The 16,125-nt window shown below is 38.8% G+C and overlaps 1 protein-coding gene across 2 annotated transcripts in view; it reads left to right on the top strand.

The window, feature by feature from the left end:
* SEC31B (SEC31 homolog B, COPII coat complex component) overlaps positions 1–15,845 on the top strand; it is a 101,310-nt gene extending 85,465 nt beyond the window's left edge. For both annotated transcript variants that reach the window (XM_063434205.1, XM_063434206.1), the window contains 2 exons: positions 10,621–10,692; positions 11,124–15,845. In XM_063434205.1, the coding sequence (XP_063290275.1) occupies positions 10,621–10,692; positions 11,124–11,303 (252 nt within the window). In that variant the 3' untranslated portion in view covers positions 11,304–15,845. The remainder of the gene's footprint in view (positions 1–10,620; positions 10,693–11,123) is intronic.
* The last annotated feature ends 280 nt before the right edge of the window (positions 15,846–16,125 follow it).

The following is a 16,125-nucleotide window of genomic DNA, read 5'->3' on the forward strand; positions in this document are numbered from 1 at the left end:
CATTTTCCTAAGAATGAAGTGTTTGTCTTTTGCAACGGTTTTAGGGAAATTTTCATAGTTTGTTGTTGGCTTTCATGTTGTGTTATCTATATTTGGTGGAGGAGACAAGAAGGGATTGTGTATGAGATACACTTGTGTTCTTGTGATGCTGCAATAGATCTATGCATCCCTTAAAAGGACATTCCGAACCCATAAAGCAGTAGCTGCTGAAAAGTTTTATGTTTGAGTAGTGTGTCCTGTTTTTTTCATTTTGCAAAAAAGTACAGATTTTTTATAGAAATTGGCACTTTTATAAATCATCCTGGTTACACCCCCTTGACTTTCAATAAGAGAACTTCCTGCTTTGGTTATCTCAGTGGAGCTACACTCAAGAGACCGCAATTGCACCTGCCTTGCAAAGACTTCTCATTAAAGGGACACTCCAGGCACCCAGACCACTTCTGCTCATTGGAGTGGTCTGGATGCCAACTCCCACTACCCTTAACCCTGCAAGTGTAATTATTGCAGTTTTTCATAAACTGCAATATTTACATTGCAGGGTTAACTCCACCTCTAGTGGCTGTCTATTAGACAGCCACTAGAGGTCACTTCCTGGGTTCTAGCACAGGTTTCCTGTGCTAGAGCGTCGCTGGACGTCCTCACGCTGTGTGAGGACCTCCAGCGTCGCTCAAAACCCCATAGGAAAGCATTGAAATGATTTTTCAATGCTTTCCTATGGGGAGACGTAATGCGCATGCGCGGAATTTCCGCGCATGCGCATTAGGTCTCCTCGGCCGGTGAGCGAGATTAGTCTCGCCCACCGGCCGACGTAATCACTAGGAGGAGCGTCGCGGAGGCGGAGACAGCGGCGAGGGACATCGCCGCTGTCCCAGGTAAGTCACTGAAGGGGTTTTCACCCCTTCAGTAACCGGGGATTGGTGGGTGGGAGGGAGAGGGACCCTCCAGTGCCAGAAAAACGGATTGTTTTTCTGGCACTGGAGTTTCCCTTTAAGCTGCATTGAGAAGTCTGTGATTGGACAGTCACAGAAAGTCTGCACGGGGGTAGAAGGAGAGGGTTTGCAAAGGGTGCAGACATGAGAACTGCAGATTTTACAAGCTGTTTTTAATTATATCCCCAGTGGACAAAATGCCTAATTAAATGCGTGCATGTTTTCATTTGAGGTATTTCTACTAAGCAGGGATTTTTTTAAATCTATTCTGCATTTGGTCGGTGGATTGTCCCTTTAATAACACAAGAATTGGCTTAGTCCCTGATAACTCCATTTGTTCATTTAGCTGTGTGACGTCACAACATTTAACCCGTTGATTTTTCTCCGGCTGAATCATGTGTTCCATGTTGGGTTATTTTTAAAAACTTGAACTGCTGAATACATTTAAAAATAATTAGACTCAAGAACACTCTGTTTTTTAAAGTACTTTATTATACTGCTCATGACCTTTCTCATAATCCAGCTTAATAACTACAGCTATACTGCCTTGGGGTAAGAGATTTTAGAACTGTTGCAAAATTAATGGTTTTCCTTATAAGCCTTAAATTGCATCCCTGTAACATAGAATGAGACGGCAGATAAGAACCATTCGGCCCATCTAGTCTGCCCAATTTTCAAAATACTTTTAATTAATCCCTGGCCTTGTCTTAAGTCTAGGATAGCCTTATGCCTATCCGTCCCTGGCCTTGTCTTAAGTCTAGGATAGACTTATGCCTATCCCACGCATGCTTAAACTCCCTCACTGTGTTAACCTCTACCACTTCAGCTGGAAGGCTATTCCATGCGTCCACTACCCTCTCTGTAAAGTAATACTTCCTGATATTTTTAAACCTTTGCCCCTCTAATTTAAGACTGTCCTCTTTTTGTGGTAGTTTTTCTTCTTTTAAATATAGTCTCCTACTTTATTGTGTTGATTCCCTTTATGTATTTAAATGTTTCTATCATATCCCCCCGTCTCATCTTTACTCCAAGCTATACATGTTAAGATCCTCTAACCTTTCCTTGTAAGTTTTATCCTGCAATCCATGAACCAGTTTAGTAGTCCTTCTCTGAACTCTTTCCAAAGTATCAATATCCTTCTGAAGATATGGTCTCCAGTACTGCATACAATACTCCCAAGTGAGGTCTCACCAGTGTTCTGTACAATGACATGAGCACTTCTCTCTTTCTACTGCTAATACCTCTCCCCATACAACCAAGCATTCTGCTAGCATTTCCTGCTGCTCTATTACATTGTCTGCCTACCTTTTAAGTCATCAAAATAATTACTCCTAAATCCCTTTCCTCAGATGTTAAGGTTAGTAGGGTATCAAATATTCTATACTCTGCCCCTGGGGTTTTACGCCCAAGATGCATTATCTTGCACTTTTCCACATTAAATGTCAGTTGCCACAGCTTTGAACATTTTTCTAATTTACCTAAATCATTTGCCATTTGGCTTATCCCTCCTGGAACATCAACCCTGTTGCAAATTTTAGTATCATCAGCAAAAAGACATACCTTACCATCAAGACCTTCTGCAATATCACTAATAAAAATATTGAAGAGAATAGGTCCAAGTACAGATCCCTGAGGTACCCCACTCGTAACTAGACCTTGCTTCGAATATACTCCGTTGACTACAACCCTCTGTTGCCTGTCATTCAGCCACTGCCTTACTCATTCAACAATATTGGAATGCAAACTTAATGATTGCAGTTTATTGATGAGCCTTCTATGTGGAACAGTGTCAAAAGCCTTCCTGAAATCTAGGTAAGCAATGTCTACTGCACCACCCTGATCTATTATTTTAGTTACGCAATCAAAAAAAACAATAAGATTAGTTTGGCATGATCTCCCTGAAGTAAACCCATGTTGTCTCTGATCTTGAAATCTATGTGATTTTAGATGTTAAACAATTATGTTCTTTAACATGGTTTCCATCACTTTCCCAACTACTAAAGTAAGGCTTACAGGCCTGTAGTTGCCCGACTCCTCCCTACTATCTTTCTTATGAATGGGTACAACATTCGCTAATTTCCAATCTTCTGGGACTACTCCTGTTAATAATGATTGGTTAAATAAATCCGTAAATGGTTTTGCTAGTTTACCACTAAGTTTTTAATAACTTTAGGACGTTTGTCTTTAATCTTGACAGTTGAAATAGAACCTCTTCCTCTGTATATTCGCATGTACCAAATTACCCATTTGTCTTTTTTCTTAACTGAAGTCCCTCTCCTTCATTTTCATCTGTAAATACTGAACAGAAATATTCATTAAGGCAGTCAGCTAAACCTTTATCCTATTCTATATACCTTCCTTCTTTTGTTTTTAATCAAACTAATCCTTGTTTTACTTTCCTTTTCTCATGTATGTATCTAAAAAATGTTTTATCCCCCTTTTTTTACTGACTGTGCTATTCTCTCTTCTTTGTGTGCTTTGGAGGCTGTTATAACTTGCTTTGCCTCTTTCTGCCTAATCTTGTAGATCTGTCTGTCTTTCTCACTCTGTTTTGTTGTTTTTTATAATTACTAAATGCTAACTTTTAGTTTTTTACTATTTTAGCCACTTCTGCGGAGTACCACAGTGGTTTCTTGAATTTTTTGCTTTTACTGACAAGCCTAATGTAATTTTCTGTTACTTTCAGAAGTGCAACTTTTAAATAATCCAATTTCTCCTGGACTCCATTTAAATTGCTCCAATCTGATAAGGACTCCTTTATGCATATTCTAATTTTAGAAAAGTCTGTTTTTCTAAAGTCTAAAACTTTTGTTTTTGTGTGGTGTGACTCAGTCACTGTTCGTATATTAAACCACACTGACTGGTGATCACTAGATCCTAAACTTTCAACTACAGTAATATCTGATGCTAAATCTCATTTTTTTTTTTTTTTAACACTAAATCTAGTATGGCCTCCTTACGAGTTGGTTCCTCAACGACTTGTTTTAGAGACAATGCCAGCAGGGAGTTTAGAATATATGTGCTTCTGGCACAAGCAGCTATTTTGGTTTTCACATTCACATCCGGAAGATTAAAGTCACCCATGATAATAACTTCCCCCTTCATTGTCACTTTAGCTATTTTCTCAACTAGTAGATTACCTAACTCTTCTATTTGTCCAGGGGGCCTGTAAATCACACCTATACAAGTTACTGTGTGATTTTGAAATTCTAACGTAACCCAAACGGACTCTATGTTCGACTCACTAAATTTTATTAGGTTAGATTTAATGCTGTCCTTCACATACAGGGCCACTCCTCCCCTTTATTGCCATCTCTGTCTTTTCTATATAAAGAGTACTATATCCCAGTCATTTTTCTTATTATACTATGTCGCATTAACAGCCACTAAATCTACATTCTCAGTTGCCATCTGTAAGCAGATCATCATTGCTCTAGATGAGCCATAGAGATGCCTGAGGAAAGCCAGCATAGGTAGCGCGGCAGTATGGTGGGGGAGTCAGCAGGGTTCCTAAACAAGTTCTCATCAATGAATTCTGCCATTTAAAAAAAGCAATGTTAAATAGAACCACAGCGGAACAACCACAGTGATGAATGTATATATTCAATGGTTTGTCTTATTAGCCCCACTTTTAACATCACAAAATCATTAAATGTTGGCCACACCTCATTTCACTTGTACATGTTCTTCCATTCATGAGAAACATCTGCGACACACTGGAGGGTGGGAAATCTTACAGATAATGCTGTTCTGGCATGTATGACGGCAAACTAATGAGATTGCATTCAATGATGAGCTAAAGCAAAGTGGTTCTCTGTTATCTGAATAAACCTACACTTGAAGCGCCTCTCACTGCCAAGATGCATTTTGTGAAATTGGTATCTTTCCAATCTAGCCCTGTGATTTTCTAACCAGTACCCATCCTTCTGGCACTCTTAAATTTAAAGGGATGGTGACCTGAAATGTTTTGGATTCCTGATTTATCACTTAGACCAACTTAAATCGTAGTAAGGCAGATTTTCAATGAAGATACATTTCAGATTTCGTGTACTTGTAGTTTACAAATTATTTATTTTAGATCTTACCTTTTGTTTACTCTGTTGAAAAATAAATAAGACTGGCTCACTGCTAGCCTTTTACCCAGGGACTAGAATCCTCCTTTCTTTGAAAATCCATAGCTTCAACATCATTTGTCTCCTTTTTCCTCTATTTGTTATCTCCTCAAAACATCGGCAGGAGTATTTTCTCTTCAAATAAAGGGTTAACCCTATGAACACTGTAAAACCGGAACTGGAGGTTGAGCCTTTTGAGGGTTAAACTTGGAATCTAAAGGGTTTATTTCTGAGAACAGAGATTATTGTGGACACATAGGGTTAACATCGTGTGTGAAGAGTTCATTCTTCTCTGGGGTATTGTATGTTGGATAGTGGGACTGAATTGAGAAAATTCTTTGCTTGCTTTACTGTTTAAAAAATGCAGTCCCCTATCTCTTGGTACTCTGACTGGGAAATCTTGGTTTGTGTGGCGAACCCGGAGTGCATCTTTCCCTGCAGGCAACACTGACACACAATAGTACAGTTCTCAGAGCTATACTATGGAACTCAAACAGCACTGCCAGGCAGCAAAGTTACGAGGATATGCTAATGTTTCTCTATGTATCAGTGCCCCATTGTGTGTGTTTTGATAGATTGCTAGATGAGGATAGCTATCCAAATATACCTTCAGATTATGGAGCCCCAGTCTATTACAGAAAGCTCCCCATTATTCAACTGCCTTCAGTATATAAAGCGGAACTGATTCCAATTCACCTCGGTTATTTGCTCGGCATAGCACAAACATCCTGGCAATGGGGATGGGTGTTTGCCTAGTATTCTGTTTCCCACTATGTTCTTGTAGCCCATCATCTGGTCCCAGCACAGGTTTCATTTATTCCACCTTTTACTGTATAAATACCCTGCCTGTTGTTCAATAAGCACGTTGTGTTGTCTGTTCTCTAAGACTTGTAGCATGTGCGTGTGAGGTTGGATGAGCTATTTATCACTCCATCCAGTGCTTGACTGATGGTTATGAGATATGTGAGATGTCACTGAAGAAGCTTCCTGGTGGCACAGAGAAGGGATTGACTCAGTAGCAGTCAGTTAACCATAAAACAAGATTTAGTTTTAGTTTTTATAAAGTTATAACTGGTGCAATAAAGGAAAACCACGCAAATTGTGACTGCGTACCGGAGTAGCTGTGTGATTAAGACAGAGAAAGAGCTGTTCACCAAGCAACACAGACCTATCGGTGTACAGAGTGTTCTAGACAGCGGGTGCTAATATGTGATAAGGGGCAACTCTTGACTGTAACATTTAAGTGTTAAATGGAAGTGTAAGAAAGTCTCCTGTGCTGCCTGTACCAAAGTCTCTCTTGTCCGTCACTTGGTAATAGATCTCATCTTATTTTTTGCACAATACAACTTTTATGTCACCTTATTTGCATAGCTATACCCTTTATAATTGTGTGTTATTGCAAACCATATCTATATTCGTGACACATTTTCATCCACTTTTAAATAGCTGATTAAAGTGTGTTCCAGTTGCTGTTCTTTACAACTTGTCAGTAAGTCCTACGTTCTAGGACCTTATGGGCATAATGGATTTTCATAAAACCCTGCATTTTACTTCATTAAATGCTACAGCAAATTGAGACTAAAATAGCTGATCTTGAAAAATTGCTCCATTTTACTCTAGTCTTCGTTCAGCTTTTTAATCCTTCGTTTTACTATTCAGATTTAAATAGCTGAAAATTCAGATTTTAGTTTATCGATTGTACATATGAAAGAAATATTTAGCTATTTTGAGGAATGATTGTCGACGACAATGTATGTACTTTAATTATGTAAGCGGGACAACCTTTGTGTATCTTAAACCGTTAAAAGCAATAAATCATTATGCACTGTCACCGTACCATCACAAGTGTGTTTATAAGAGCCGATATAAAAGTTTAAGACAGTACTTCTCACATGTACACATGCTTATTATTGTAATCGAATACTCATAGCTATATTCCCCTGCCTTTGTCCGTCATTGCTATGCTACCCCTTGTCATGTTCAAACCTTATTTACTATCCCTTTATCACACCATGGACATATGTCATACTTTAATTGTCCCTCTAGTTACCCCCAAATGCCTCTATGCCCCCCGTATTACCTATGTTGTATTATGTAAAAATGGAAGCACTCCCTGGCTCTTTCTAAGCCTCCCATGTCCTCCTTCACTCTTTTGGGGTCCCCCATAATGCCACGAGTAGGGTCCTCCTTGGCCCCCACCCATGAGTGGCGGGTGGAGGCCCTAAATAACAAGGGGGGGGCCTGTTGTCCTTCCCCTCCCCTGAGCGGCGGCTGGGGACCCTAAATAAAAATAAGGGGAGGGGGACTTATTGGCCTCGCCCCGCCCCCACCCCTGGGCGCCTGGTGGGGGCCCTAAAAAAAAATGGGGGTAGGTGGACCTAGTGTCCACCCCCTGGCCCCCACCACTGAGCGGTGGTTGGGGGCCCTAAATTACAATAAGGGGGCTATTGTCCACCCTAGCCACCCCGGCCCACACCCATGAGTGGCGGGTGCAGGCCCTAAATGAAAATGGGTAGGGGCCCTAAATTACAATAAGAAAGGGGACCTATTGTCTTTCCCCCCCCCCGGCCCTCACCCATAAGCTGCGGTTTAGGGCCCTAAACGAAAATGGGTGGGGCCTATCCCCCTCCCCCCCGTCCTGCTGCTCCCACCCATGGGTAAATACCCCCCCTGGTGACTAGGGGTCCTCAAGCCCCTAGTCACCGTCCACCCCAATTTTTTTTAATAAAGACCTAGTTACCCACCTCACCCTAAAAATAGTGAGGGGGGAACAATAAAACTAAATCCCTGTAAATAAAAAATAAATTACCGTTTGTCTTTTTTCTAAAATCTTCTTTTTTCAGCCCCCAAAAAAGACCAAATAAAAATCCATAAGACCCGTCGAACTTTAAAAATAAAATAAAAAACCTAAGCCAAAAAAAAAAAAAAAGACGCTAAAAAAGTAATCCATCTTCACCCATGGAGGGCACCTCGGTATAGCGAGTAGGGGCAGAATTTACTAATCCCAAGTAATTTTTACTTGGTATTAGTAAATTTGTCTGAAAGACAAATTTAGGTCTTTAAGCCTTTTGGTAGATGGCTCCCTGATAATGTGGGAATTAGGGAGCTATCTACTTAGCGGCTGCAAGATGCAGCTGCAAACGGATCGGACATTCATTCTAATGAAATTCCGATCCGAACAAAGTCCCAAATTGCATCCTAACACCAATGGAGAAACTGTTCTCATTCTGTTAGGGCGAAATTTGGTGGTTTTCGTCAGCATTCCGTCTAAATTATTATTTATTATGTTATTATTTACCGTATATACTCGAGTATAAGCCGAGTTTTTCAGCACATTTTTTGTGCTGAAAAACCCCAACTCTGCTTATACTCGAGTCAGTGTCTGTATTATGGCAATTTACATTGCCATAATACAGACTGGGGGCTGGCAGGAAGCACTTACCTCTCCTGCAGCTCCCTGTCAGCTCCCTCCTCCTCCGCGGCGGTCCTTTCAGCACCTCGGTCAGCTCCCAGTGTAAATCTCGCGAGAGCCGCGGGGTCATAGTGCGGCTCTTGCGAGACTTGGTGTGAGCTGACAGGAGCTGCAGGAGAGGTAAGTAAACGCTCTGCCAGCCCCCCTCCCCCACTGAACTACCAATGCAGTTCTAATTAACTTGTGATCCAATACCTACACAGGGATGGGGTAAAGGGTCCCAGCAGTGAATGATGTGAGCAAACACAAATGTCTGATGAAATAATCACAGATTAGAACAATTTAAATGTAATAGCATAGTTTTCTCCACTCTTACTACTCCAGAGAGTTTGTAACAAAACATTGCAGTAAGTAGTTACTGGGATTTCAGAATTAATTGAAGTTTTAACCAAGTGTACAATTTTGTTATCCTATAATCCAGTTGTTGTTGATCATATCATCCAAAGCAATAAATCGCAGGGTAGTTACAAAAATAAAATGAATATAGAGTTAATAATCTGCCACAGCCAGTGGAATATGTTTTCCAGCCATAAACCCTGCCATATATGTTTCTGCTGTTTCTGGGAGAAACCAGGGAAGGAGAGCCCCCCTCCCTGCCATGTATCAAGCAGGGAGGGGGGACGAAAATAAAATAAATTAATAATAATAATAAAATAATAATAAAAATAAATTAATAATAATATAATTTTTTTTTTAAAATAATAATAATAAAAAATATATTAAAAATGCCCACCCCCCCACCAAGGCTCTGCATCACACACACACACTGCACTCATACACACACACACACTGCACTCATACACACACACACACACACACTGCACTCATACACACACACACTGCACTCATACACACACACACTGCACTCATACACACACACACTGCACTCATACACACACACACTGCACTCATACACACACACACTGCACTCATACACACACACACTGCACTCATACACACACACACTGCACTCATACATACATACACACACACACTGCACTCATACATACACACACACACTGCACTCATACATACACACACACACTGCACTCATACACACACACACACTGCACTCATACACACACACACACTGCACTCATACACACACACACTGCACACACTGCACTCATACACACTCACACACACTCACTGCAGTCATACACACTGCACTCATACACACACACTGCACTCATACACACACACTGCACTCATACACACACACTGCACTCATACACACACACACACACACTGCACTCATACACACACACACACACACTGCACTCATACACACACACACACACACTGCACTCATACACACACACACACACACTGCACTCATACACACACACACACACGCTGCATTCATACACACACACTGCATTCATACACACACACTGCATTCATACACACACACACTGCACTCATACACACTGCACTCATACACACTGCACTCATATACACACACACACACACACTGCACCTTTAGTGATGCCATCCTTCCATTCAGCCTTAAGGGTTTTTTAATGTTTTAATGCTTAACAAACATCCCCAGCAGCCTGTCCCCTCTGTGCTGCTAATGAGGGAGCATAAGCCTTACCAGCAATGTGCCGCTGTGATTGGCTGAGAGTGTCAGCTTACCGCTTTTAGCCTATTACAGTGGGCGCTGCTAGTATAAATTGGTATGGCTAGAAGTAAGTGTCATCTAAGCTTTAGCCTTACCACCTGAGGGGAGCCGGACTGTGAGTATGCAAGGACCCTATTGAGTATGCTGCTTGAAAATGGTGTAACATTTATGAAATGGACCGCAGAAGGAGACTCCAGGAACTATAACCAATTCACTGAGATGAAATAGTTATAGCTTCTATAATGTCCCTTTAATTCTTATTCCTCCATATACTGAAAAGACTACAGACAAATGTGGTGTCCACAGATGTGGATCTGCTTTTAAGTATAAATTCCCCCTAAAATGTATTTTCTTGAGTTTTTCATATTATGACTGCCCTTAAGCTATGTGAGCCATTTTAAAGAGAGTGCCTATAATATACCTGGCTCTCTTATTTTAATCTTTTTTGGAAATGTAACATTATTCTTTATTCTCTGTCTCCAGAAAACTAAGCGAAAGTTGGAGGATGCATCACAGAAGTTGGAATTTTTGTATGACAAATTAAGAGAGAATGCTGTAAGTATGCAAAGAATATGTAAAATTAGCAAACTGCCCCCTTTTAAGCCCACCTTGATGCCTTCTGAAAGATCTCTTTAGGCACAAATTCCTAACCAGTAATTTTAATAACCCTGATTCTGTATTAAATGGTAATATGTGCAGTCTGTGCACCAAAAATGGAGAAAAGATAAATTATTAATATTCTGATTCGCTTGTGACCTTGCAGATTAACCATGTATGCTAAGCTGGGCAGCGCACTCTTCAGCTTCTGTTCCTGTAAACAATTATTTGATCATCTCTTCTTCTTGGCCATACTTGGCTGTAAAATTGAAAAGTTCTCCAGAAAATATAGCAATTGGATATTTTAATATAATTGTCTTATTTTTTTTTTTTTTTTTTTTTACTGAATAACATCTATAGTTCATGTTGCCATTTTGATCTCCCCACAGCTTTCCCCCCACATCCTGATGGGGCTGCATGAAATTGCCCATTGCGTAGACACCCACAATTATCAGCACGGTCTTGTTGTGCACACGCAGGTTGTCAGCAGCAGCAGCTTCAGTGAGGTGTCTGGTTTTATGCCTATACTGAAAGTCCTTATGACTATTGCCAACAAACTGAACGTGTAGCAGGAATGCGCACCGAGAACTTTGGAGATGTACATTTGATCTGTGCATCAATAACCATTTTGTCCTGGAAGAAGGGTATCAATTTCTGCCTTGCAGGTGTAGCTTACCACTATGTGAGTGGCATATATGAATATATATCTATATATACACGTAGGTATGCTGTGCAATATATTGTGGATTCCTTTAAAATGGTAAATACAGTCAAGAACCAGGGTGAAGCTATATTTTATTTATTTGTCTTTTTCTTTTTTTTTTTTTTAAGTTGTTATATCCTTATTAGAATGGAGTCTGTTGCTCCAATGTTTGGCACTAATTTATAAAAAAAAAAAAATTAAACACTCTTCTACTTCAAATGGCAGCAGGAGAACGTGAGTTTTGTTTTAGCAGAAAAAGCATACACAAGAAAAGGGAGATGTATTTTCAGACCAGTCTTCAGGGTTCTTCAGGAGAAAAATATAAAAAAAGCAATCTTTGTCTAAAATCCAAGATCAATGTGTCGTCCATGTGCTGAAGGGCAGATTTTCTCTTGATTCACATACATAATACATAGTCCCATAATAATGTGACTTGCTTGGAGAGATCCACAATGGAAGATCACACACCAATAGTACTATGCAAGAATTCATTGTTTATTATTGGAAAGCACAACAACACCAGAACAACAGAACCCTATTGTTTTCTAGAACATTATGTATTAAGTCTCTCAACATCAAGCCTGAGTTTTAATTATCCATTTCTTCTTGGGTATTTATGTTTTGTTTGTTAAATATAAACCATCAACACACATCAGCTTTGTCAGTTTACTGACACAGTTTACAATAAGTTAACTTGTTTAGTCAACTGTTTGCTCCACAAGATCTATATGTAATCTGGAAGCACTAGGGTATTGGATTTTTTATTTTTTTTTTAGTTTGCCAGATATATATTAATTGCATGATCTGTTTTGTATTGAATGTTAGTTAGTACATGCCAAGTATGGCAGGTAAGGATCAAGGAGTTGAACAGTTTTCCATTTGCTTATTTGAATTTAAGAGTCTTTGTTCACTTTTTGTTTTGACAGGAACACATCTGTCATTGTCTTAAAACTTTTCACAACATTCTACAATTCATACAGCAGATCTTATTTTTTTATATGTATGTAAAAAGTTAGCTGGAGTATGTATCTGGCCAACCGGTAATTAACAGAAGGAAGAAGTAACGTTAATCAAACCGGAAATTGATGAAATAAATTATTCCCGTGGAGATTTGCCCTTTAAAATCTATAACATTACAATTAAAAATTACAATACACACAGTGGAGACTTATTCCTAAACATCAGCCTTTCTTTAATAGAGAAAAAAAAACACTCAGGTATATTTTGCAGCATTGTATTTATAAGTGAATACATCAATTAGTTTGTTTCCAAAAGCACAACTATATTGAAGAAATTGCACAGCTAATAAGGCTATATGTTAAAAAATACTCCCAACAAAGGTGACATGAGTGTACTTATCACTTATTAGTATTGTACAACATGTACACTGATGTAAGCTGCTTATTACTTATTCATATTCCTGTTAACACAGCTTGGTTAAATTTACTGCATTTTTATTTATCATTCTGAATAAGAGAAATGCTTTTGTTGGCCATTTTGCAACCAAATATCTGTGCGGAATGAAGTTGTCTGCTTACGTTCATTGACTAGAGAGAGGTCTTAATTTGACAACATTATATCCTTAGGCTTACTATATCCCTACAATGTCAGAGAAACACTATAGTGTTTAAGTTCATAGTTGGCTTATAATGAAAGCACAGCTTGCACTAGTATCATGATTATTTCAGTGCCATAGCAGTGGATTGCACCACCATTCATTGATAACGCCTATGATACTCAAATAAAGAAACTATTGCGATTTTGGGGAGGGGGGAGTAGGTTAATCTTTGCAGTGGAACAAAATCACTTTGCAAAGTTTGGTATTTTTCAGTATATTCTAATGCTTTGCCATTTAAATATTATATAGTGACACTTAAAGGACATCTGTCAATACATTTAATGAAACCTAGTGGGGGGTGCAGAAATTAATAATGCATTTAAAAACATATCATTTTATCTGGCTAAAGAACCTAGTTGGGTCGGCTTCTGCTGCTCAACTGATTTGCCTTCTGCTGATGCAGTTTCCTGAAGTTTCACACAGAGCAATTGCAGCAGTTGGTCAGATATGTGTTTAACCCAATCAACATGGCCGCTCAGCCAATTTATAAAGAAGGGAAATTTTCTAAAATAAAAAACCTAATTTAAAAATATATATAATTACATTTCATTAAATGTAGTAATCCTTTAAAAAATGAGTTGTGAAAATGTGACAGTTTTTCTTTTTAATAGCCTATACATTTTAATTTGTACTAGCCATATCAGTTGCATTTTATTTTACATTTTGGTCTAGGCATGTATGTTTGTGTCAGCAACATTGAAAACCTAAAATACAAATATTGATTTTGCAGTGAGTGCCCTTAGAGCAAGTGCATCCACAGTGCCTGGCAGCCTAACACAAAGTAGAAAATGTGTGCGCACAGTGCCTATCAAGATTAAATACCTAGCTATCTTGCCTATACCATATATAGATAAAGTTGTAAAACGTAAAGTGGCCCTGTCACCGTTTAGGGACTTTGACGAATTTGCATAGTCCCTTGGCGGTGACATTGCCGCTGGTGGTTCAGTGGCTGAGAGGGGCACGAAAAGTTTGAGTTTACTTACTTGATCCTTTCCCTTGCGGGTGCCGTCATCTTGGTCCGGTGTGGTCCTCCTTGGCGCTGACCTCACTGCTTAGTACAAAAATCACTGACCATGACGGTTGCAGGGATTGACACTTAGTCTCTGCCTTGTCCCTGCATGTCTCTTGACTGGGTTGGAATTTCAATGAAATTCCAACTCGGTCAACATGAATATTTTATGAGGATTCTATCTTCATAAAATGCACATTTTGTTGACTTAAACACAGAATTGTTCATTCATGAATAATTCTAGGATATTGTATTTGTCTTCCCATCCAGCGTTATTACTGCTACCAGTACAAGTTGATAGTCTCTGGATTGAACATTTAACTACAAAATGAATGAAAGCACCCATGACAGTCCACCTGTATGCCCTCCAATACATTTATACCTTATTTACCAATGGTGTGCAAATATGTTGATTTCCATAATTTTTTTACACCGGTTAGTGTGCCATTCTCCGCTGGGATGGCACTTCTTGAAACCAATGATGATATGTGTTTGGCTGTCAGTTTAGGGTAATATATTTGTTATGGTAATTGTTTCTGTTAATAAACCTCAGAAAAACATTTTCCAAAATTGGACATGACGTTCAATCCAGACTGCTTTGGGCAAGTGCAATAAAGCAGGTATCTTGCAGCCATTACTTGTGCTGATTGGAATTATCAGCTAGACAATCTTAGTTTATTGGTGCCTAAAATACCTGCATGATTAAACATTGCAAAATGCATTGTCACACTAGTCATGACATTGGAACAGCAGAATCTAAAAGATTCTAAACATTGAGAAATCCGTTTTTATAGACCAAATACTAATTTTCAATCCGTCATTAAGGAGAGCTACGTCATAATATGGTTACTTGTGGTCTACATCCAGCCTTGACCTGTCATGATCTTCTTACGTTTAAAAAATATGTAAAGAAGAAAAGTTAGGCCACTCTCAAAATATAAAGTTTTCGACTTTTAAGGTTTCATTTATTAATTGTATGATAAGCATAATTTGGACCCGAATATTTGGATGGTGGTTTAAACTGTTTTGTTACCCTAACAAACATCATTGAGCTATAAAATGTTTATAACTCCATGACAATCAAGGTTATAAATCAGACTCAAAATGGTATAAAATTAAAATCTGAACGACAAAAATATACGCTAAATTCGCTGACTTTGGAAACCTTCTCCAGCCCAGCAGTAGTCGGTTATTTTCGGTTTATTTGTTGTCATTCTGGTCTTAATTTTCTGCATTTTTTTAGATTTTTAGGGAACAACTTGTTATGTGTCCCATTATTTTGTTTTATTACAGATAAAAAATTATACTTTTACTACTGATGAGGATAAAGTGTATATATGTATTAATAAAGAATCTGTTCCCCAAAGGGGATGTTAGGAATAAATTAACACAAAGCTGCCCAAATGTAAACTGTTCAGTCTGCTGCACATGTTTTTTTTTTTTTTTTGCTGTGATAAAATGATCTGTAACAGGATCAGACCGTTTGCAGTCACTCTGTGGCTATTTTTGGACTTCATCTCTAATCACACTTGTCCCATGTTATTGGGCGTTAAATTCAATCAGCCTGTGGACTGTAGCTTATTCCATCCTGAGACTCGGTAGGGAGAGTTCTTGGGTTTGTATCTGCTCTCCATTTCTCCCTGAGGTGTAACTCTCCATCAGCTAAGTGCCTCATTTGTGTCCCCTTCCTAATGCATCAAAATGTTTTGGGAAATGTGTACTTGTTCTTAATAAACATGTTGTATTTTAATTCACTAAAATAAAGTTGCTTTGCTTAACAACGTTTCATTTGTCATTTCAACTACAGGGAAAAAAACATTCTTAGTTCTAGGTAGAGCTTTAAAGTGAGTTGCACAGATGTCTGGTTCTATGAATGGGTCACTTTAAGCACAATAACTTGGTTACGTAGTGCAAAGTAATATTAGAATGGAATAAAACTAAAGCCCTGCCTTTCACACATCTTTCTGCTGTTGATTTTAAAGATGTCCCTTATATTACCAATTATATCCTTAAATATCATGTTCGTTTAAAAAAAATAAAAAATCATTGGGACATTGTTTT

The sequence above is a fragment of the Pelobates fuscus genome, chromosome 10, assembly GCF_036172605.1.
Source record: "Pelobates fuscus isolate aPelFus1 chromosome 10, aPelFus1.pri, whole genome shotgun sequence".
Classification (NCBI taxonomy): domain Eukaryota; kingdom Metazoa; phylum Chordata; class Amphibia; order Anura; family Pelobatidae; genus Pelobates; species Pelobates fuscus.